This window comes from Stegodyphus dumicola, chromosome 2, assembly GCF_044657685.1.
Source record: "Stegodyphus dumicola isolate Sdum_Otavi_A_Nest chromosome 2, ASM4465768v1".
Lineage (NCBI taxonomy): Eukaryota > Metazoa > Arthropoda > Arachnida > Araneae > Eresidae > Stegodyphus > Stegodyphus dumicola.
Genome location: NC_140769.1, coordinates 174,015,104 through 174,039,618, shown reverse-complemented (window position 1 = coordinate 174,039,618; position 24,515 = coordinate 174,015,104). Strand labels below are relative to the sequence as shown.

The 24,515-nt window shown below is 35.6% G+C and overlaps 1 protein-coding gene across 1 annotated transcript in view; it reads right to left on the bottom strand.

Moving 5' to 3' along the window:
- Positions 1-24,515, bottom strand: part of LOC118189104 (uncharacterized) — a 101,406-nt gene that overhangs the window by 17,014 nt on the left and 59,877 nt on the right. Inside the window, exon 5 of the mRNA XM_035359651.2 lies at positions 4,679-4,756. Coding sequence (XP_035215542.1) covers positions 4,679-4,756 — 78 coding nt within the window. The remainder of the gene's footprint in view (positions 1-4,678; positions 4,757-24,515) is intronic.

Sequence of the window (24,515 nt, the reverse complement as noted above, 5' to 3'; positions counted from 1 at the left end):
GATTCGATGTGCCCGCCAGCCGATGAGTAGTTTTCTGGAGCGCATGAGTTGTTGGAAAGCATCGGTATTACATTCGACAATCCACTTGACTGTGTTACTTCTTTCTTTGAGCCTGTACAGGATTTTGGCATTATTCTTGTTAATATGGAGTTCTAAACTGATGACTCGTCTAAGTTCCTCCTGTGTAACGCTTAATGGGATATTGTGTATAGCAACCCTGGGAAGCCTTGTGCTTGGGATCTTGGTTTGCAAGAATTCTTTAGCCTTTTCAGTCTGCAGTTTTTCCGAGAGTGCGTGAATGTCCTCCTTTGTATGGCAATCCACTGCAAGTCCTTCCTGCGGGATGTATCTTAATGCTGCTACTTGAACTCCCAATGTGGGTAACGGAAATTCAGCAGTCAATTTTTCTTTTAACACTTTCCTGGATGTTGTGGACGGGTCTTTAGGGTAGATCAGCAAGGTGTGTTTAGGCTTTTGCGCCGTTACACTTGTGTAGGACTTTCGATTGTCTGTTGCCTTTTGCGCTAGATTAGGTGCAGCTGTGATGTGTTGCTGTTGACTTGCTAGTTCACACGCGAAAATACTGGATGTGTTGACTGCTTTATCGACGGTATCCGGAGGTGGGATATACTCAGATACTCCCAAAGCCAGAATTCGGAAGGCTTCAACCGTGTCTATCAGTTGCTTTCGCAAGCCTAGGGGTAGAATATTTTTGCCACCTCGAAAGGAAGTTGCGATCTTTTTAATTTCGTCAGTGAGTTTATCAATCTTCTCAGTATAGCTTATGTCCGAGGTAATGAATGTTTGCAAAGCAAATTCTCTCGAGTAAGTGGAGGAATCTGTGTCACTCATCGTATGGGAAAGGATCTAAGTTTTTCTGTACAGTACTGCGTTTGGTGCTGAATTTTTATATTTCTATCTGGAATACAGGAAAAAGTCAAATTTTCTTACCTTGGCAGCAGTAGTTCATCTGTCCTTCATCTGTATAAAGGTATTCCATAGTAATCCAAAGGCACATAGACACTGAAACACAACACTGCACTGTAATAGGAAGTCAAACTACGCAATTTTGCAGCTTGAAAATTCTAAGTTAATAAATGTCGAAAAAATTATATCTTTGGAACCAGTGGGCCGATCACGACCAAAATTTGAAACTTCTGCTTCTGAAGATAGATGATGAAGATTGCCGTTTATTCCAGCATGATACAGCAATTAGGAAATCAATTAGCAGGCAGCTAATAAAGTGTCCACTTCATAAAAGGAAAGCCGTTGCGAATGTCCTTGACGAAAACGCGCTACCCCGAGGGGGGGGGACGGTGGCACCTAACGGTCGAAAATGCAGCGTGAGCGAAAAAAGCGCTAAATGAAATGAGTAATTTCTGCATAATTATTCAACCAATTATCCAATCTTGATAAAACTTATATCAAAATACTGCTGAGATGATCCTCTATCCGGCTATGTAAAAATCCGGCTGCTACGACGTAGGTCGGTGTATCCACGGGCTGCGAAGTTGAGGAACACGGCGAAAATGGCTCCAAGTCGTGAATGATAGTGTTAAAAACTTTGAAGTTCCATTAAAAAAAACGACTAAATGTCGTAATGACACAATTTTTATATAAGTGTACTCCTGATGATGTTAGCTACACGTAGCAACTAATTTTACAGCGGTACGTTGAGAACTTCCGCTGATATTAGTCAAAACGGCGGAGCGACAAATACACGTCCTGACAGCACAGCACATAATGTAGAAACTCGTTCTCTCCAGACACGAACACGGTGGTCATCTGCTTCAAGAGTGATGAAGTCTAATGGCAGCCATGATGTTGGGCTGCGACACCACTTCAGACGTCTCCGCCGATGTTGTGTGGTCAAAGGCAAACGTCTTAAAGGCCTCTGTGAGCGTAACCCCGCCTCAGAACAAGCGCCGTGACATGGTGGGCGTTAGCACGGGAAGTATATACATGCCTTAAGTGTGTTGAATAATCGATGATGATATCGTTGGAACGGTTCGGCCCTGGCGAAGAATCATCCTATCTTTCCTCGCATTTGTGCTCATTGGCCTGCTTTCTACAACCTTCATTTCGTCGGCAATTTCCTTGTAGTAACCATTGCTGGTAACATCTTTCCACACCAGTGTCTGTACTCTGCAGTGGCGGCTTATTGTTCGGTATGGACCCAGCTTCAGGCAACCCTACAACGCGACCACGTTCGAAGTCGTGTAGTTGTCTGTAAGATCTTCGATATCATCGTAATGGCATCTTTAGTTGCTTCTTCATGGAATTACAGTGGCAGAAACAAAAAAGATTATTTTTCGGCCTCTGTTACTGGTTTTATACTTTAAACTAGAAATGCGCGCTGTGATCGCAATTCCTGTACATTTGTCTTGAAACTTTGATCATTTGCATGTTCGATCAAGATATTTTTGCGTACAAAATTTCGTCACGATCGCAAAATACAAAAGAGTGTATCAAACCACCCAAGTTGTATCTAAAGGAAGAGAGTACTACATAGTGTACTTTCTAAGGAAAACTAGATCGTAATTGAGGTTACGTATGCGGAAAACCACTAAAAATAATTATACAGCCAGACTGTTCGCTTGAAATCGAACACCCAGTATTCAGCGGTTCCAGCACTCGGCCACTTAGCATTAGGGCGACAATGTGATTCAGGAGTAAATATGTACTTGAAGCGGTTAACACATAGATAAATATTTTATTTGCAACTCTTTTTTTCTTCCAAACGTGTCGCAACACAAAATCTATCAAAGGAAGTACTTGCCACAAACAAAAGTTTAGAAGCTTGAATTATCATTAGAATAGAAAGTTTGAACAGTGATTTCTAAGGTTATTCAGAGCCCAGTGTTTTATTTTCAAACATGATATAGATTCTTTTCGAAATAAAATGATGGTTAAGCCCACATTTTAGATATTTTTTCCAATAAAATGCTTTTACAGTCTGTAGTTCAGTGCTCTTTAATTTAATTTTTCACATAATATTGTGAACTTTAAAAATAAAGCATAAAAAACATAAAAGCATTTCATTATTTCGAAATAAAATGTCATTCCCTTTTACAATCATGTGTAGATTTTCTTCGCATTAACAAAGAACACAATATTAGCTTATTTAACAGATGGATAATTGTCACCATATCAGCTGCTTCAAAAATAACGCGTGGAATTAGCTAATTTTCGAATACATAAAAAAGTGAACATATAATTTTTTTGCGTAGAATATATGCACAAAATTTGAAATTAGTCCATAACAGACAACAGCTGAAAGAAAGAAGGTAATTAATAACATATTAATTATGAGAAGTAATATAATTTTACCATCCACTTCAATAGAGCACTTCGCGATTTCTGAACCTCCCAGCATAGACAAAATTCCATTTCTACCTGAAATTTAAATAAAAAAAGGCCTCTGTGAGCGTAAAACCACGTCAGGGCAAGCGCCGTGAGATGGTGGACGTTAGCACGGCAGGTATACTCGTGGCTGTAGTGCGTTGAATAGTTAAAAATGATAAAGATAACATCTTTGCTCACAAGTGTCTGTACGCTGCAGGTGGCGGCCTATTGTTCGGTATGACTACCCAGCTTCACGCAACCCTACAATGTGACCACGTTCGAATCGTCATGTTGTCTGTAAGGTCTTCGATATCGTCGTAATGCCATCTTTAGTTACTTCTTCATGGAATTACAATGGCAGCAACCAAAATAAATAAATAAATAAATAAATAAGTAAATAAATAAATTTTCCGCCTCTGTTAATATTTTTATGCTTTGCGAACTGCGCACTAGAATTGGGCGCTGTGATCGCAATTCCTGTACATTCGCCTTGAATCTTTGATCATCTGCAAAAAAGAGGATCAAAGCACACAAGTTGTATCTAAAGGAAGAGAGGAGTACATAGAGTACTTTCTAAGGAAAACTAGATTTAATTTGAGGTTTCGTATGCGGAAAACCACTAAAACCAATTATACAGCCAGACTTGAAATCGAGCACCCAGTATTCAGCGGTCTCAACACTCGGCTACTTAGCATTAGAGGGACACTGTGATTCAGGAGTAAATACGAACTTGAAGCGGTTAGCCCATAGATAAATATTTTATTTGCCATTCGTTTTTGTTACAAACGTGTTGCTTGAAAGTTCGAATTATCATTAGAATAGAAAGTTTAAACAATGATTTCTGAGGTTATTCGGAGCCTAGTGTTTTATTTTCAAACATGACATAGAGTCTTTTCGATATAAAATGATGGTTAAGCCCAGATTTTAGATATTTTTTCCAATAAAATGCTTTTACAGTCAGTAGTTCAGTGCTCTTTAATTTAATTTTTCACGTAATATTGTGAACTTTAAAAATAAAGCATAAAAAACATAAAAACATTTCATTATTTCGAAATAAAATGTCATTCCCTTTTACAATCATGTGTAGATTTTCTTCGCATTAACAAAGAACACAATATTAGCTTATTTAACAGATGGATAATTGTCACCATATCAGCTGCTTCAAAAATAACGCGTATAATTAGCTAATTTTCGAATATATAATAAAAGTGAACATATAATTTTTTGCGTAGAATATATGCACAAAATTTGAAATTAATCCATAATAGACAACAGCTGAAAATAAGAAGCTAATTAAGAACATATTGATTATGAGAGGTTATTAGAATTTTACCATCCACTGGACTATTGACTCCAATGTAGTACACCGCGATGTTTGCGTATCCCAGCTTAGACAAGAATCCATTTCTAACTGAAATTTAAATAACAACTATAGTAAATTTTCAGAGCATAAATATAGTAAATTTTGAGTAAACTTTCTGAAAGACTGGATATAAAAATGTATAACATTTATTTCATAGTTAGTAGAAATTAATTTTGAATGATATAAGGATATATTTAATAAAATTTTTAAACGAAGGTAGCATACATATTTTCACATTTTTTGGTCTTCTCAGTTCAATAATTATTAAAATGTAAAGAGAGAATTTTAAATAACCCAGTAAGTAACGCATTTTTTAATCAGTTATACTGTGTCACCAAACAGTTTATAAATTCTTTTAGGTTTCTTTTAATACTGCCGCTTCGAATGAGTTTGTCTACCCACTGCAGCTAACATTACTGTCTGAGACCGAAGAGTTCTATTTTCTGTTAAAATGCAGTTGATTGTACTTGAGTACTGCAACACCTTCAGGTGCAGGTAAAAGTGTTGGGAGCACGAAAACTTCATTAAAGATTTCACAGGTACAGCTCCCAATCACTAACCGAATAGAGCAAGGGAAGAAGGACAAAAGAAGAATAAAGCTGATGATAGTTCTTTAGAGGGGCACTTAGAAGTTTATTATTAAGAGAGGAGGACAGAAAGGGAGAAAGATTTTTTGAAGAAAAAGAAGAAAACTAGAAAAAGGATGATTAGAAGGGTTACTGTGGAGTGGGTAAATGAACTATTAGCCCAACAGATGAGACCAGATCTCGAAACTTTGTAAAATTTTGAAGGGAGGGAAATCTAATAAAACACGTTTTACATTAAGCTAGAATAGAATACATTTTATGACAAATTTAGAATACTAATTCAGAAGTCAAACATCAAAAATCAGCGTTATATTTACAAAATTTTCACAGGACTAGTTTCGATGGTTTTACCGAACCACCATCCTCAGCTGCAAAACCGCACTGTGAAAATTTTGTAAATATAACGCTGATTTTTGTTGTTTGACTTCTGAATTAGTATTTATTCGGCGTGTTATTGTGTCTTAAATTTAGAATAGTTCTTAAAAAAAAAAAAAAAAAAACAAAAAAAAAAAAAAAAAAAAACATTCAATTACAACACATTCAATTGGTCGCCTATCAGAGTCGAGCAGGGTCATGCTGAATCATATTCATGACCCTCATGGTCGTAATCATGGTCATGATGGTCAGGGCCGACGAACATTATCTCGCTGAAAGTATTACGAATCTCCTAAATCAAAGCAGGCCGAACGGGCTAAAGGCGAGCAGTCTGTCAAATTTCAGGACATGGTTATCTTATTCCTTACGATTGAGGAAATGAACCCCGAAGAAAATAATTCCAGAAGAAGCAGCTACGGCAATATACTAGTTGGAGGGAAATCAAATCTTCTTAATTTATTTCGTACAAAAACAAAGAATCAAAATTTTTTCAACGAAAATCTTCTTCACCAGTTAATTTAAAGAGAATTCTAAGCCTGATTAGAGATTTCAAGATGCTAAACAAAACAGTAGAAAATTCGATCCAGCGATAAACTTTGTTAGGAAATCGCAAATTAAATCTAGCAGTGCAGAGAAAACGTCAACTGGAACAGATCATTTCCCCTTTCCGTCATTTTATCGCTCAGGACTGATGCAGTAGCACTCATGGTTTTCACTCTTTGTTTTATTTAAGAAACCAGAAGTATTGGATCCTAAACATACATAGCAGATAATTGCAAATTACCAAAGAAAAATTGTTCACAGAGTGTAGTTAAGTCCTCTCTTATTTGATTTGTTGCAATTTTTTTTAGCTTTAATGTTAAATTCAAGAAAACATTGCAAGTAGATTTTTTGCATTATATACAAATTACCAAACAAATCTTTTTGAAAACAAAGCACAAACATACCTAGCATTTTCGCGCATTAAGCTGTAGAAAAATTATCATTAAAGACATAAAGTAAGAATTTAGAAATAATATTTCACAAAGACCAAAAATTGAAATTCATAATTAATAAATTTCCAATAATCATATATATGCAACTAAGAATTTTAAAATGTTACAACCAAAATATTTCAAACAAGCAAAACCCAACTTCCAAGCAGACCAATTCAGTCAACCTCAATGTCACTTCATCGGGAGGGGGGCGGAGTTTGAAATTAATTGTAATCTCTCTTCTACAAAAATCCTTGCTTTTCTGTATCTAGAACTAGCCGATGAACCATTTCAATGTATTTGAACTATAATAATTCACACAAGAATTCTGGCCCTTTCCCAAAGCAAGAAAAAAAAACAAAGTAAATTCCAATTAGAATAATTAGAATACTCTTAAATAAAGATATTTCTACCCTTTTAAAGGAATTAAAAACGAAAGTGAAAAAAAATGTGAAAAATCAAAAAATAAAAGTTAAAATTTTTTTTTTTTTAAAATTTTTTTGGGGAAAAAATTTTAAATCAAAATGTTTACCTTTAAACAGATAATCCAATGAATTAAGATGTGAGTGAATTCATAAAACATAGTTGGAAAAAAACCTATTTATAACACTAAAAAGGTAATTAAGAAATTCCATCGCTTTCATTAGACACTAGTCTAAACATGAGATGCGAAATAGTTCAGGTTTACCATTTTGGCTTTATTGGCGAAACTAAAAAAAAAAAGTAATCGCTCAAAAGTCTAATATCTTGTACGTAATATGTAATTTTGAAACCAGAAGAAAAACTTTTAAATATTTCAATGAAATTTCTTTTAATTTTTATTCAAAGAAAAAGATTGCATATTAATTAAATTAAATTAAATTAAATTCTTATTCTTGTAAAAAAATGGGAATAAATAATACAATTTAGTGTCAAACTTTAATTAAATTTTAAAATCAATTAATCCTTAATAAAATCAAAATGTTGCCTCAAAACTGATCATATTGTTTATAATAATTGTTTTGTAGATATGAGTAATAAATCTATAAAGTTGAATTTTAGTTTTCAAATTTTGTACTTAAAAGTTACAGAAAAAAGTTGAAAAAGAAAGTAAAGGAACTATGTTAGAAAAGTAAAAAGTCTTCACGTCATGGGCTTCTCATGACGACTTTGAATATATATAAGGCCATACAAAAAATATGTAAATCAAAATTATAATTTAAACTAAAGGTAACCTCTTTTTATACTTAATATCAAAATCATACATAGATAATTTATGTATCAGAGACCATCTGAATAACCTATCTGTAGGATGTTTAACATTTTTAAGCCAAACTAGAGCAGCATGACCAGTACGTATAGTAAAATGATTACCATGTAAATATTAATAAAATTTATGGATATCGTCAATAATAGCTAAACACTCTTATTTAGTTATTGCATACTTTTGTTCATAAGACCTTAATATTCTAGAGTGAAAAGCAATTGGACGTAGGTTACCGTCTGGATATTATTGTTTTAAAACTGTTCCAACAGCTTCTTTAGAGGCATCAACAAGTACATGACATGGGTACTTTGGATTAAACAAAGTTAAGATAAGTCTTGAAATTAATGCATCTTTTAAATTTTGAAAAGCTACTTGGCATTTATTAGTCCACCTATAGGGAGTATCTTTTTTAAGTAAATTCGTTGAAGGAGCTGTAATTTTAGCATAATTTGGAATAAATTTGTGATATACATTAATACTTTTTAAAAAAATTTGTAATTCCTTTTAACATATTTAGGGGGGATGTAATTTTTAACGACTTCAATATTTGAATTACTTAGTTGATACTCTCCTGCTTGAACCTCATATCCTAGAAAATTTATTTTTTCTTTAGCAAAATTTCACTTTGACTGTTTTAATTTTATATTCTCTTTTTCACCTATTTCAAATATTATTTTAAGATGTTTATAAAAATTTGGGAAAATACTATGATATCATCAAAATAATATGAAGCAAATTGAATCTGATATTTATTTAAAATTCGTCAAAGGGCTCTTTGGAAAACAGCTGGGGAATTTTCCCAACCGAAAGGTAATCTATTAAATTCGTAAAGACCAAAATTTGTAGTAAATGCCCTTTTTTCAGTATCTTTTTCATTTATTTTGATATGCCAATAACCTGATGTCTTGCCTGTTCAATGTGAAAAAAATGTGTGCATTTGTCACTTGATCTAATACAGCATAAGTTCTAGGAATAGACCTAGAAGCAGTTTTAGTAATTTGATCAAGTTTCCGAAAATCAATACATAATCTAGATTTTTGTCTGTTCAGCTTTCTTATAAAGTAAAGATACACAGCTGCAGCATAAGGACTATAAGAAGGTTTTATGATACCAGCATTTAAGAGTTCATCTATTTGCTTTTAAATTTCACTATTATCTCTGGCAGCGGGTCTGTATGAAGCAATAGGTAATTCTCAGGTTAAAATTTCTCTTAGAGGTTCCGTATTAATACAACCTGTTTCATATTTATTTTTAGCAAATATATAATTACAGTTATTTAATACAATTTAAATTTGATCATTATCAAATTCACCATTTTCAACATGGTTATAAAAACGTTTAGAATTTGCATTATTTTGATATAGAAAATTACTCTGAAGAAATTTATTCAATTGAACACTTTTACTTACTATACGCTTAAATTGTTATACTTCATAATTATTAAAATTTAATTGTAATTTAAATAAGGAAACACAAGATAACGACAATAATAAATAAATTAGAATTTACAAAATAAAATTAGTATTTACAACTATAAAATAAAATACAGACAACATACATAAACAACATAAAATAGTATTATTAATTTATAAACAACATAACATGGTAATAATTAAGAAACAACATAAAATAGTAATAATTAAGAAACAAAATAAAATAGTATTACTAATTTTAAATAAGTTTTAAAAAATAATTTAGCATACCACAACAACTTAATTATTTCAGTTACAATAAGACCTCCTACCATGAACATAGTCTAGGATTAGAATTATTTTGTACTACTTCAATTTTTGCATCAATGGCAAAATTTTCTTATTACCTAGAATACTTTACCTTAAACCAAGTGCCCTTTTTTTTTCGAAATAGTTTGTTGCGAATTAGGAATATAATAACTATAATAACTTATAGAGGGAATTGGCTGATAATTAAGTGACCTATAAGGATATTGAATTTGTTGCGGCAGCACGTTTCTGAAATTTTGATACTGATTCGGTTGAAATACCCTGCGATAATACCTAGGTGGATTGGTGGATTTTGCCTAAAATTGCCTAAAAAGACCTCCTACCATGAACATAGACTAGGATTAGAATTATTTTGTACCTTTAATGTTAACCAATCGTCTGCTGTGGAGAAGTATGTATTAAATTTTTTCCTTAATGTTAACCAATCGTCCTTTTAACACTCCCGAATGAAATATGCGAGTGCCTCTTCGCGCAGGCACACGCAGAATAAAACTGGCTTATCGTTTTCGGTGATGTTTCTAATTTCACATTTTCGTTCACATAACAAAAAATACTGGCTTATGGTAAAATCCGAAGTTTGCGGATCTAAAACAGGACAATTGAGCTTATCCATATTGACCTTATTTGTTTCATCGTTATTTGTTGACATTTTCGTTTTTGAGAGCGTAAGCATAATCCACAACACAATTATGATGGAATCAATGGACAAAAGGACAATTTTTCATGCAAAATTTTTAAAGCATCGAAAAAAAACTAGCCGAAAGAAAAAACTCTTTAAGCACAGTACGAAGCGGATTCTGTCTGAGAATGATCAATGTTTTGATTCGAAATCAGGCTTTATTAGTTTATATCCAATTTGCTTCCCTTTACGAACACATACACTTAATAAGTGTCGCAACAACGAAAGTATTGTCCGAATAACTGTCCTTGGCCCACTTTACGGCATAGTAACGAAAGTTAGAAACTCTCCGCCTTGACACACATCGAATTTAGAAATAAATCCAGGGAGCTTTTCCCAGGCACAATGAAGATCCTACAGGCTGATAAATATACTGTAATATTTTGGCAGGCAGGCACAGGAATGGCAAAGCTTGACGATATAAATACATCACAGGCCAGGTGTTGTAGTGGCTGAGCAGAAGGCTTCAAAATGACGACAAAGAAGGATTTAACTTCTTCAGATTCCACATCTTTATTAAATTCTCACTGCAGACCATTTTCCCTTTTACATATTCAATAGTGATTTAAACTAATTAAGATTAAATTTAGACTTTCTACGTCATAACTGTTCTAATAAAGGGAAGAAAAAGATGGGATGAGTAGCAGCAAGGTCTTGTAGCAGCGGTAGGAGAAAGCAGTCTTGACGAAAAAATGGTGCGAACTCAGTATTTACACTAGAGGTTATATAACATGCCAGAATGTTCTCGAAAGTACTGGTCTAGCGGGAAGATCCTGAAATTGCAGAAAGTTAATTATAGGCTGCCAATCTAAATCATTTGGCAGATAGGGATATGAAAAATTTATTCCTAAACCTTAAAAGACGGTAGATGTTGGATGACTATCAGTTAAAAGATTTGTAAATAGCGTAATTACTGTAGTTATTGTATATAATGTGAAAATCATTATTTCTAGCATTTTCTTTGTTAGTTTTGTAGGATTTATATTTATTTTAACTAACATTTATTTTAAGTTTAAACTATCTTTCCTGTCAAGCCTTACTTTCCCCTGGAATTGCCAATGCCAGAGTATGTAAATTTTAGTAGAACGCGCAAATTATTCAAAATAGTCAGCGGAAGTATTCTGAGTTAAATAGAAAGGAAACGAGTTCGAAGGTGTGCTTCTTGCTTCACGAGCGGGGAGGTGGCTAGATAGAATTTGAAGAACCACGCGTTTCGGCCTGTGTGCTTGCCTCAGCAGATAGTAAAATCTTTCAACGTAATATTCAGAAGTTTGCTGAATTATCAGCGGTATTTTAGAACACGGTTAGGTTAGTTACGTTTTAGAGAGCCTCGTAGGTAGTCACTTGTTATTATTCATTTTTTAGTTTCTTATTTTTATTTTACCGCCGGGTCGGCGTAGTTTGTGAGCGTCAAGAGCACGCATCTGTAATTTCTAAAGTTGAATAAAAAGGGATTTAAACCCTTCTCAAGACTTTGTATACTTTCAAGTTCATAGCAGTCACCACTATTGTTGCGTGCAGGTTGGAAGCGCGCAACATTACATTGGCACCCGAACACTTGTCGAACTGAAACGGCCGAAAACTGGATGGAAGCTTCTGGACAACAACAAGAAAGGGCAAGCCAATTGGAAGGATTTGGATACCTGGTCCAGACGATAAGAGCGTGAATCAAGCCAAACGTCAATTTCGACGAAAAAAATTCGGTGGCGATATTTCTAGAAGGCCTCGAAAATCACTTCCAGCTCTACCCTGTGCCTGAAAGAGAAAAAGTTGCCATCGCCACATCTGCACTAAGAGGACAGGCCTCGCTATGGTGGAAGAATATAGGCAAATTTTTATTAGGGGAATTAAAAAGGCCAGACATATTCATTTGAAAATTTCAAAAAATCGTTATTAAAGGCCTTCCCCATAGTGAAAGACCGAGCAAGGCTAGAAGCCGAACTATATAGTTTTTATCAACGGAATATAGAACAGTTGACGGACTTTATTCTGCGAAAAATTAAGCTGACGGATATGCTGTATGGGAAGAACCCGACGCGGAGATTATTGAAATAATCTTACCAAGATTGCTACCTGCTTTTCAAGATTACTTCGAAATTAGAAACCTAAGCACATTGCAGGAGCTCTTCGAATTGGCGGTCAAGTTCCAAAATCGCAGAATAGCGGAAAAAGCTAGAGGGGCATCGTATTCTCAAAGTATCCGAAGGCAATCTTCAAATGAGCAGACGAGAAATGCAAACCGCTCTTATGGGGGAAAGAGCTATCAAGCTAACTCATCGAAGCTCGAAGGTCAAGGCCCAAAAAGGAAATTTGAAAACAACCGTCCGCGTACCCAGAAGGCAGAAGTTGAAAGGAAAGCTTTAAACGAGCAGAGGGGCCTGTGAAAGCAAGGGTCCAGACCCCGGAAGTTTTGAAAAAACCCTCAAGAAGATACTTAAATACGGTCATCGTAAAAAAAACTCACAATTACCAATTATACAAGTCTTGGTTGGCGATGTACCAGTAGAAGCCCTCATCGATACAGGAGCAGAAGGTAATTTTATGAGTGATATTTTTTTTAAGAAGAATTTTAATGGGTTACGATTATTTAAAAATAAAAACACAGAAATCATAGCATCACAAGGACAAACTTGTCACTGTATTGGAAAATTATCTTTAAAAATACAGGTTCAAAACGAAAGCCTTAAAGTATTAATTTTTGTAGTAAAAAACTTGCAAAGTCCACTTATTTTAGGTATGGAGTTTTTAAAAGCCGCGAAGGCCAAACTGAATTTTCAGGAAAGTTCTATTGCGCTGGAGATGGACCGGAGGGTGGTGGAACCAGAGGAACAACCGCAAGTCGACCTAAGCCATTTGAATGACCATGAAAGCCAAGCCATCCAGCAAGTGGTGAGTACTTTTTCAAACTTGTTTTCAGAACGGCTTGGTAGTTCTCAAATATATGCGCATGAGATACAGTTAACTGGCGACAAACCCTGTAGGACTAAACCTTACCGCTATGATAAACAGAAAGAGCAAATCATAGAAGAACATATTCAGGAAATGTTAAAGAACCAAATAATAACGCCCATAAATAGTGAGTACGCGAGTCCAGTCGTACTATGTAGGAAAAAGAACGAGTTTCCTCCTTCGGATAAAAGGGCTTGGAGGTTTGCTATCGATTACAGAAAACTTAATAGTGTTACTAAATTCCCAGTTTACCCTTTGCCGGTTATAGAGGAAATTATTAGAAAGACTAAATTTACAAGATACATCACTACGTTGGACTTAACGTCTGGCTACTATCAAATAGCTATGAGACCCGAAGACATACATAAAACCGCGTTTATAATAAAATCGGGCACTTATGCATTTTTACGCATGCCCTTTGAGTTGTGTGGGGCCCCGTCAACATTCCAGAGAGCTATGGACATTGTTCTAAAGCCTGTCCTAGGAAAATCGACTTCAATCTATCTAGATGATATAATTATAAAGAGTAGTACGTTGGAACAACATATTAAAGACTTAGAAGAAGTTTTTAAATTATTAAAAGAGGCCGGTTTTACAATTAACGCCTCAAAATGCAAGTTGGCAGCTAAAGAACTTAAATATCTGGGTTATAAAATTTCGCAAAAGGGTATAGAAACTCAAGATTCAAAAATAAAAGCCATCAAGAATTTCCCACCTCCCAACACCGCCAAGAAACTTTTATCTTTCCTTGGGTTATGTTCTTATTATCGGTCATTCATAAAAGATTTTGCTAATATTGTTGAACCCTTGTTAGTAATTAAAAGAAAGAAAAGTAAATTCACGTGGACAGCAGAAGCAAATACCGCATTTGTAAGGTTAAAAGAAGCGCTCATCAATGCCCCTGTTTTGAAATTCCCGGAGGGGGAAGAAAACCTGGAAATTGCAGGAGATGCGTCGGACTATGCTGTAGATGCTGTTCTCATGCACAATGGCCATCCTTTGGCATTTTTTAGTAAAACGTTGAACCCTACGCAAAGGAATTATACAGCTACAGAGAGAGAAACATTAGCTCTATTAATGGCTGTACACAAATTTCGAGTTTATTTCGGCAAAGCGCTAGTAACAGTCTTTTCGGATCATGCGGCTGTTGGTAGACTTTACTCGAGGAAAACCATAACGCCCAGGTTAATAAGATGGGCTTTAAAACTTCAAGTATATAATCTCATAATTAAATATAAACCGGGTAAGGAAAACAATGTAGCTGACGCACTTTCTCGTATAAAACTGGACGATGAAGGAAATGAACTCAAATGCGCTGTGTTGACTTCAAAAATTTTAGATTCTAGAGAAACAATTATTGCTGAATTGAAAGCTGATCCTGAATTTGGAAGTATCTATGGATATTTGAAAGACCCCGAAAGCTTTGAGCACACAGATGTCGATGCGATAAGAAATAGAGCAGAATGAAATAATAGATAATTTATTATTTTATACGAAAACAACAAACGAAAATCTTGAGTACAAACCAGTCATCCCAGCCTCGCTTCGATTAAGCATTTTGAAGGAATTACACGACGCGAAAACAACAGGTCATTTAGGGAACAGAAAGACTTTAAAAAGGTTACGCGAGGGGGTATATTTCCCGCAATTATACAAAATAGTAACTGCGTTTGTCAGGTCCTGCAATCAATGTCAGTTAATAAATAATATTAATTACAGCCCGGCCGGGTACTTAAATAGCATTCGCGCTACATCTCCGAATGAAATTTTAGGCATAGATCTTCTTGGTCCTTTCCCCCAGAGTGAGTTAAATAAAAATCGTTTTCTTTTAGTAATTGTAGATAATTTTTCAAATTGGACAGAAATTGTTCCACTTAAAAGCGCGTCAGCCAAAACAGTCGCAGATGCATTCTTACACAGACACATTTTAAAATACGGTGCAAGGATAAAAGTCATTAGCGATAACGGTAAACAATTCGTTAGCCAAATTTTTGAAAACCGTTGTTCTGGACTTGGCATACGCCATATCAAAATGGTTCCGTATAGACCACAGGCAAACATAGCAGAAAGAGTTAATAAAAATATTGTAAAAATAATTCGAAGTTATGTTAGCACACATCACAAGCGCTGGGATGGCTACATAAATGAGTTAGCTTATGCTTTAAGAACGGCAAATCACGATACTACGGGAAAAACTCCAGCAGAATTATTTTTAGGACGGAAGTTATTTACGCCATTAGATAAATTATTCTTTGTGCAACAAAGAGAGCAAGAATTTAAACAAAAAGATGTGCAAAAACTCATTGACCAGGCGGTTATAAGCTCGGATACGGCAAGAAATAGACAAAAATTATAGTATGATAGTAAACGCAGTGAAGCAGATTTTAAAGTTGGGGATAAAGTGTTGAAGCGGAAATTTTCGTTATCAAGTGCCCCAGACAATTTTACTGCAAATTTAGCTCCAAAATTTGAAGCCCCCCTATGTAATTCAGGAAATCAAGGGAGTCGTATTGTACCTTAAGAACGACAGAGGGTAAATCTGTAAAGCAAGTCCCGATCAGGTGAAAAAATATTATAATCAAAATGATTTTGAAATCCTTAAAAGTTTCTTGCAGGACTCAAGCATAAAAGAGGTAGAAGGTCCAGAAGTAACGTCACCCACTCCACCACCCAAGAAGCAGAGAACTGAAGAGAAACCTAGCCCTGCTACAAGTCATGCGACGGTACCGAAAAGAAGAAATGAAAACGTTCAGATTCCGGCATTTAAGAAATACAAGAAAGCAACGCAGCCGCATAAAGAAGCTTTGGTAAAGAGGAAAAGACCACTTACAACGTATCGCAGTAGAAATTCTGCATCGAGGAGAACGCTTCCAGGGCCAGAGTGTCAGGTGCAAACAAGGCCGCCGTTCCCGAGAACGAAAAGACCACCACCAACAGAAGAAATTCAACCATGATTCCAGAGCGGAGGACGCCAAGACCAGCCGTCCAGGGGCAAAACGGAAAAGGCAGCAACCCGACGACTACCACTCCAAGAGGCCAGCAGGCAGAGGGCGAAAAAGAAATATAAACATGGACGACACTCGAAGGACACAAAGGAGAGGACTGACGTCGATGAATTCCATATCGTGGGAGCAGTTCTGCCAGAAGAGGATGTCGGAGTTCCAATCATCGAAAACTCAAAGATAAGTTAAAATCTTCTATAATTTTTTTTTCTTTTGTTCCGAAATGTTATGCGTAAATACGAAGTTCTATGTTTTGACGGAAGTCAATGTGTCTCGGTTGAGACTTAGTTTTGTTTTACTTTATTTAGCTAAGGCAAAAGTATTATTTTCTTTAAGTATAAAATCTAAGAACAAGCAGTTTCTGTTGGTCGAAAGACTAATTCTGTTATGTTTAAGCCAAAATTTGGCCGAAGATAAAAATAACTTCTTATTCTTGTATTAATAAGAAATTTAATTTCAGTGCCGCCAGCTTGACGAAGAATGCGTAAAGTAAAAATTTATTTTTCTCTTATTCATTTTATGGTAAATTGTAAAAGTTATATGTATTAGAATTTTGTAAATATACGTAAATACTTGAAAGTTATGTAAAAGTAGAATTTAGTCTAGAAGCATAAAATTTTAGATGCTAAAAGTAAATGCTCAAAAGAAATGAATTCAAATTTAAGTATGAAACTGTAGATAAAATCATGCTTTAGAGCGAAAGCCTGCATGTCTAAAGATGAATGAGGGGGAAGTTAGAATGAATGTGTTTTGTAGGGTTCTCCGCCTACACTTGAATTTTAAGAATGTTAAAATAGCTCATCGAGTTTTAGAATGTCGTCTATTTGGTCGTTGAATTCTAACAAATCATTGTGGTTAGGGGAAGTGTTGCAATACTAAAACAGTGTTGCAGGAAAGGTTGCTGTAAAAAGAGAGGTTTAAATAAGTATCTACAGAAATTTATTCTACCTTTTGTCAGAAAACAGTTTTTTTATGTAAACGAGGCTCTTAAATTTTAGTTCAGAATTGTGGAAACTTTTCAACAGGTCGTTTCTAGGACCTGCTTCGATGTTTACCAAATTCTGGCAGCGGCAAATGTAGGGTTTATATTTATTTTAACTAAGATTTATTTTAAGTTTAAACTATCTTTCCTGTCAAGCCTTACTTTCCCCTGGAATTGTATACCAGAGTATGTAAATTTTAGTAGAACGCGCAAAGTATTCAAAATAGTCAGCGGAAGTATTTTGAGTTAAATAGAAGGGAAACGAGTTCGAAAGTGTGCTTTCTTGCTTCACGAGCGTGGAGGTGGCTAGGTAGAAATTGAAGAACCACGCGTTTCGGCCTGTGTGCTTGCCTCGGCAGATAGTTAAATCTTTCAACGTAATATTCAGAAGTTTACTGAATTATCATTGGTATGTTAGAACGCGGTTAGGTTAGTTACGTTTTAGAGAGCCTCGTAGGTAGTCACTTGTTATTATTCATTTTTTAATTTCTTATTTTTATTTTACCGCCGGGTCGGCGTAGTTTGTGAGCGTCAAGAGCACGCATCTGTAATTTCTAAAGTTGAATAAAAAGGGATTTAAACCCTTCTCAAGACTTTTTATACTTTCCAGTTCATAGCAGTCACCACTATTGTTGCGTGCAGGTTGGAAGCGCGCAACATTACAGTTTTACTAAAAAAAGTGAGTATATTTCAGATTTCCTCAGTCTGCTTAATAGCTCTGATTACTTGTACTTTGTTCCTCTTTCCACTACAACAATTGGCCAGAACCCCACATCAAAGCAGGTGGTCGCTGCCCATTTCTTTTCCAGAATTAGAAAGTGGACAAATAGAATCGCTTGAAATGCCTATGCCGTGCAGGTGGGCAGCAAGGCTATCGCGTCGTGTAGACAGACGGAAAGCCGCAACTACATTGCGCCTTGGGCTATCGGGGTTAAGAGAAGGACTTATTATTTTCCAACTTTTTAATGCTGTACTATAAGGATCTTAAGTTTTACTAACGTTTATTTTATTTTAAAACTTTACTGTCCTCTCTTATTTTCTACTTCCGGGGAGAAGAAACGCTTTAGTCGGTTTATGCAAATTGTGCTTGCAAACTATTAAGTATTTAAGTTGTGGCTTTTCGCCAAAAGAAAGAGAGAATGAGCCTTCTCGCCATTTTATTTCACGTGTGCTTTCAAGTTAATTGCTAACCGCCTTTAAGGACAGAAGTTTATTCCTCTTCATATTGAAGACGTATTGTAGTTAAACCGTAGTTTGCATACTATATACGTAAAAGTCTAAAAGGAGTGTCTTAGTGTTACTAATCTGTATAAAGTATTCGAGTTTAGTTCTGATTTAAATTTAGTTACCTTGTAGTTCTTATTTTTTTACCTTTAACCACAAGTGGTTGGTCTTTGTATCCCGAAGTGCGGGAACGTCTGTGAATCGTAAAGAATAAAGACTAGTTAATTCCTTCCTTTTCTTGTAATATCTTCTACAGGTCTACAGAACATAGTTTAGGTAAACTCACTGTTCTACTCAGGACACTTACATGTGTCCAAAACAGATAAGAAGAAGCAGTAGTTGTGATAGTACGAGTCTGAAGATCTCATAAGATAGTAAACGTAAATAAACCTTTTTTAAAAAGTTTAATTCTTTAATATTAAATGGCTGTATTAGAATGTTTTAGTAAGCTGGCACCTCTTTCTGCAATTAAGTCCACTTGTTCATTACCCCAAAAGCCACAATGGCCAGGCACCCACTGGAGAATGATTTGCTTCCCTTTTAAAGTGAGAGATGTGAGGAATTCTTGATATTGCAAAATTTCAGGTGCTAATGGATGTTCAACAGAGCTAATTGATTGAATGGCTGCATGAGAATCAGAAAAAACACACTGCCTTTGCAAACTTAAGACATTCAAACTGACAGTAAGTAAAAACATAAACTTATGCAGTCCCGGATCTAGAGGGGGGCAAGCCGGGGTCTGTGCCCCGGGCAGCAACTTCTGCGGGGCGGCAAATTCAATCGTATTTGGAATGTTTTGTAATTTTTGATACAATATTAGTAATTTTAAATACCACTTTTAAGAATATTTATAATTAATTACTAAGAAACATTTTAATGAAACAAACAGTTAAAAGAAAACTAAGTACATCCGAATACGACTGTAAAGATAAGATCAGAGAGAGGACAATAGAGGAACTGCAGGCGTCACTCACAAGGTCAGACGACCCTGTCCTCGACGCTCTCGCCTCTGCCAACTCAACACAGCCTAACTACACTCATGTCCATAAATTAAGGATAATTCGGAGTCACGCGGAAATCGAACTCTAAAATAAATATATCACCTGCAAAACCACTACACACATCTTCAAGAATCATATGCAAATTTCAGGAAGTAACCAGATGACACCGATGGTACTTCACAATGACGAGAGCGTAAGAGAGTGATATATAAGGAATACAGGCAAAGAACTAAAATTGTTCGCAGGCGCTTTATAAGCATTTCAGTGCAATAACCCAATAGTTATGACACAAACGACGCATTTGGATGATTTTTTACGTGGTAGAATTATGGGCCGTCTGGAATATGGGGGTACCCAACTGGAAGTATCAGACGAACTTGGAATTGCCCAGAGTGTCATCTCCAGGCTTTGGCAACGATTCCAAGATGATGGTAATGTGAGTAGACGTTACAGCACAGGTCGCCCCAGAGTTACAACGCCGAATGAGGACCGGTATTTGGCAGTTACTGCCAAAAGAAACAGGCGGAGCACAGCCTCAGACCTGTCTCGTCAGCTCTCTTCAGCCACTGGTAGGACAATTCCAAGGCAGACCGTGTACAGACGCTTAGGGCAGATTGGTCTATATGCTCGTAGACCTGTCAGATGCGTTCCACTTACTGCAACTCACTGTCGCCTGCGGTTAGCCTGGAGTAGAGAGCATGTATTGTGGACACCGCAACAGTGGAATTGTGTGATGTTTTCCGACGAGTCTAGGTTTAGCTTGCAGTCTGATTCTCGCCGAACTTTGATATGAAGAGCTCCAGGTACCCGTTACCACCAAGAAAACATCATTGAACGACACCGTTACGGTGGTGCAGGAGTGCTCGTTTTGGGTGGAATTATTCTGGGTTCCAGAACTGACCTGCATGTTCAAATTGGAACCATGACAAGCCAAATCTATCGGGACGTCATTCTGGAACAACATGTACGTTTGTTTAGGGGCGCCATGGGCGCACAATTTCTGTTTATGGATGACAACGCCCGTCCTCACCATGCAAACATCGTAAGCGAATGTCTTCAATCGAAGGATATCACCCGTATGAACTGGCCAGCATTCTCACGGGACTTGAATCCAGTAAAGCACGTGTGGGACATGCTTGGCGAACGAGTTGCAGCCCGTCAACGTCCTCCTACATGTCTACCGGAACTTCGGAGAGCATTGCTTTTTGAGTGGTGTAATATCCCCCAAGATCAGATCGATAATTTGATACTCAGCATGCCTAGGCGTTGTACGGACTGTATTGCACTGTCTGGGAGACATAGAATGTATTAACAATCATACTAACCATGTAATATTGGTTTTATGTGAATAGTTTTTTTTTTTTTTTTTTTTTTTTTTTTTTTTTTTGTAATTTGCTCCAGGGAGAAAAAATCGCTAATTTTTTTAATAATATCAAACATATAGCATCTTTTTTTGCTCTTTACCTTTTGTTTAATAAATAAGCTTTACAAATAAGTCAAATTTGTTTTGCTTCTAACTCTTCCTTTGCCTGATTTTGCATTATCCTTAATTTATGGACATGAGTGTATAATAGATCTGGGGGGGGGGAGGTGTTGACCAACCTCATTTGATTTTTCACTGGCGTTCGCATGCCTTCCCAAAAGGGATTATTGCCCCTTTTATGCAAGGTCACTTCAAAATGTCTTGCCGGTCCTATACCAACTTCGCGGAATTAATTGAAGCCCTCATCAATTCTCCATGGAGGTAAGAAAGGAGGTTACTTCCTACCTCCATGCAATTCTCCTGTACAACTAACAATGGTCAACTTTTCAGTCCCCCACTTTAATGTACAAAGGGTGACACAAAGAAGAAATTATGAATTACGAACGAATTACTTTCTTTTATACTCATATTATATTTTGATAATAAAGAATGATGAGTCAGAACTTGTTTATGCTCCACGGGAATTAAAAAATTTTCAAGTTGCAACTTTTAGCTGCTATATGTTATTTTTGACAATTATTATATAAAGAAGAAATTGGGACTTAAAGTTAGTCAAAATCTTGCAAAGCGATAGTTAATGTTCTAAAATATTATCTCCCAATTCTTGAAATTAAAAGTGGTCAATTAATGTCAAAAACTAAATAGGAAAAAATTGAAATTAAACTGAGTTATCGTGTTTCTTAAAATTACCATCCATATTTACTGATGGAATTTTAAGAAGTGTAATAACCGAGTTTAATTTGAATTTTCTCCTATTTAGTTTTACCATTACTTGTCCACTTTTAACTTCAATTTGGAGATAATGTTTAATATATCAGTTTTGACGTATGTAAACCAGATAAATTAATGAACCTACAAGAAATTGATATATATATCTACTATATATATTAAATCAACCTATCAAATATCGGATTTAAGAGAAGATACTACGATACTAATATTAATTTGTAGCGCAGTTTCATTTTTTTTGTTTGAATAAAAAGGGATTTAAACCCTTCTCAAGACTTTGTATACTTTTCAGTTCATAGCAGTCACCACTATTGTTGCGTGCAGATTGGGAGCGCGCAAAATTACAAAGTTCTGACTGTGAAGTTAGGGTACAGGAAATTGTGTGCGCGCTGGGTTCCAACAGGCGGCAACCTGCTATGACTGTGGGATATAAAAGCTTGTGCACCAACTTAACAAATGTTTGGATAACGGGGATGATTATGTCGAAAAATAATAAATAATCTAGTTAATAAGATGTAACTGACGTTTAATAAATAAATGTTTTTTTTTAAGGAATACAAGCCATTGTATCTGTACTTTTCGAAATGCCCTCTTTCTTAAAAAGAGAAAAATTCTTGTATAATATTAAATATTAGGTTAAATTATGCAAAATAAAATATACGTAGCTTTTACCATGAATCTGCATAAAAATTGAAATTACGGGTGCGACGAAGGAAACTATCTAAATATAAGCGATAATTATCTGCATAATAATTGTTATAATCTATGAGAATTTCACCTTGAATATTTATTGTTGATTATAAAAAGTTCCGCAAGATATTGAAGTATTTCCTTATATTTTATTTTTATATTTTTGTTCTTCGTTTGAAATTAAAATTGTTAAAAGCAATTGCAATAATTTTTGAGTGGACGTTCAAAAATTGAGTAAAATCATAATAATTTTAACATACATAATTTTAGCATATATGTTTTCAGATAACTTCTATGCCGGTTTCAATTTAGTAATAAATATACTGCCAAGGGAAGATTGCCCTTCATTTAAAATATGTAATTTAAAATAATATAAAATAATAAATTATTAAACACAAAGAAGTTTAAAACCGACAGGTTAAATATTTGTTTACGTTAAGTATTTAACAATCATAGTGCTTTCAAACTTAACAGAGTTAATATAAAATTTTAAACTATAGTTAGGGTTTAGTGTTTAAGTTACATAAATAATAATGTTAAAGTTAGTTCTTTCAATGTATATTAGGTAAATTAGTCTACAGTGTAGCGAGAAGGTCCTTTTACACTTGGACTAAATGCATATAAACAGAATAATATGGTAAAATATTTAAGATTTGAATCTTCCATCTTGATCAATGATATCGCAACGAGTCTCCTCACTTGACTTACAGCGTGATTACCACGTGACTGCGCGGGGAGAAAAGTAGTTTATGCGTTGACCAGTTCGTTATCTAGAGAAGAATATTGGTAGACACAGGAATTTCACTTTGGAGCAGCGCTTAGTGAGAAAGTATGACCGTGACCGTGAAGTATGACCGAAAGTACTACTTTACGTCTTTAGTACTTAGTTGTTTGAGGGTTTCATGTTAGTTACTTGTCTGAAGATGATGAATGACTGGCTTCTGTCCCTAGTTGCAGAATTTGGGCATCAGTGGCACGATTGTTGCACGATGCACCTTCCGCCCACTTGGCACTTGCTATTCATGAACATCTCAATGAACTGTTATCTCACAGGTGGATAGGACATGGGTCCCCAAATTTATTAGCCACTTCTCGCTGGCCGCCTCGAAATCCGGCTCTTAAGACCCCAGGCAGTGCCTTGTGGGTATCATCAAACCATACCCAGGAAGAACCGGCACGTCGACAAAGATGTTCTGCCGACAAGTGTGCCTGAAGCTTTCCAGCAAGTGATACCGCAGCTGCAAAAGCAGATGAGTGGGAGGATATTCAGACGTATAAAACTATGCAGCGATAACGGTGGCGCATACTCGGACGTTTCGGTCAAATAAATATACGTTTTATTAAACTTACAATGAAATAATTGCACACTTCTGATCACTTTGTACATAGAAGAAATTTTTGATTTTTTAATTGTACTTTTCCAGAAATTTATTTAATAACGTAAAACAACAATAGTGGACAACAGAATTATTCTTTAATACTCATTTCTGTAAAACAAGAAGCAATAAAAACCTTATTAAACTTGCCCGAGTGTTTTGGTTTAATTCCGTGTAGTATGTATGGTAACTAGTCAGACGTTTTTCACATGGCCCACCAGTGGCCGAGCGGTAAAGTCGCTGAACACTGGTAGTTCGGTCCGAGGTTCGAATCCCGCAAACGGGCTGGCTGCATGAGTGTTTTCGTGGTTTTCCTCATGTGTAACGTGTATACGAGCCAGTTTCCCTTAGAAAGTCCTCCACGAAGGCATCCCTCCTTATAGGCAGATAGCCCTCGAGGCTTTGCCGTAATTAAATAACCTAACCTAACGTTTTCACATGAAAGTTGCTAAAATTATAAAACGCATTTATTTTCATCTTTCTTTCAATGTTAAAATTTTCCGATTCTTTTTGTTTTACACTGAAAGATATTAATGTAGATTTTACATAAGAGTGTAAGTTCGAAAATCGGTTGACAGCTTATTATTTTTTTAATTATTTGAATTTAGGTATAGCTCTCGCAAAAAGTAGCTGTAGAAAAAATATTTTTACTGTGCTTCAACCCTGCTAAAAATGCCCTGTAGAAACCCATAAAGTGGCCTACGGGTACCCATACAGCTCTGCGGGTACCCGTAAGCCAAATCCCCGTAAAAACCCACACACAGAAGC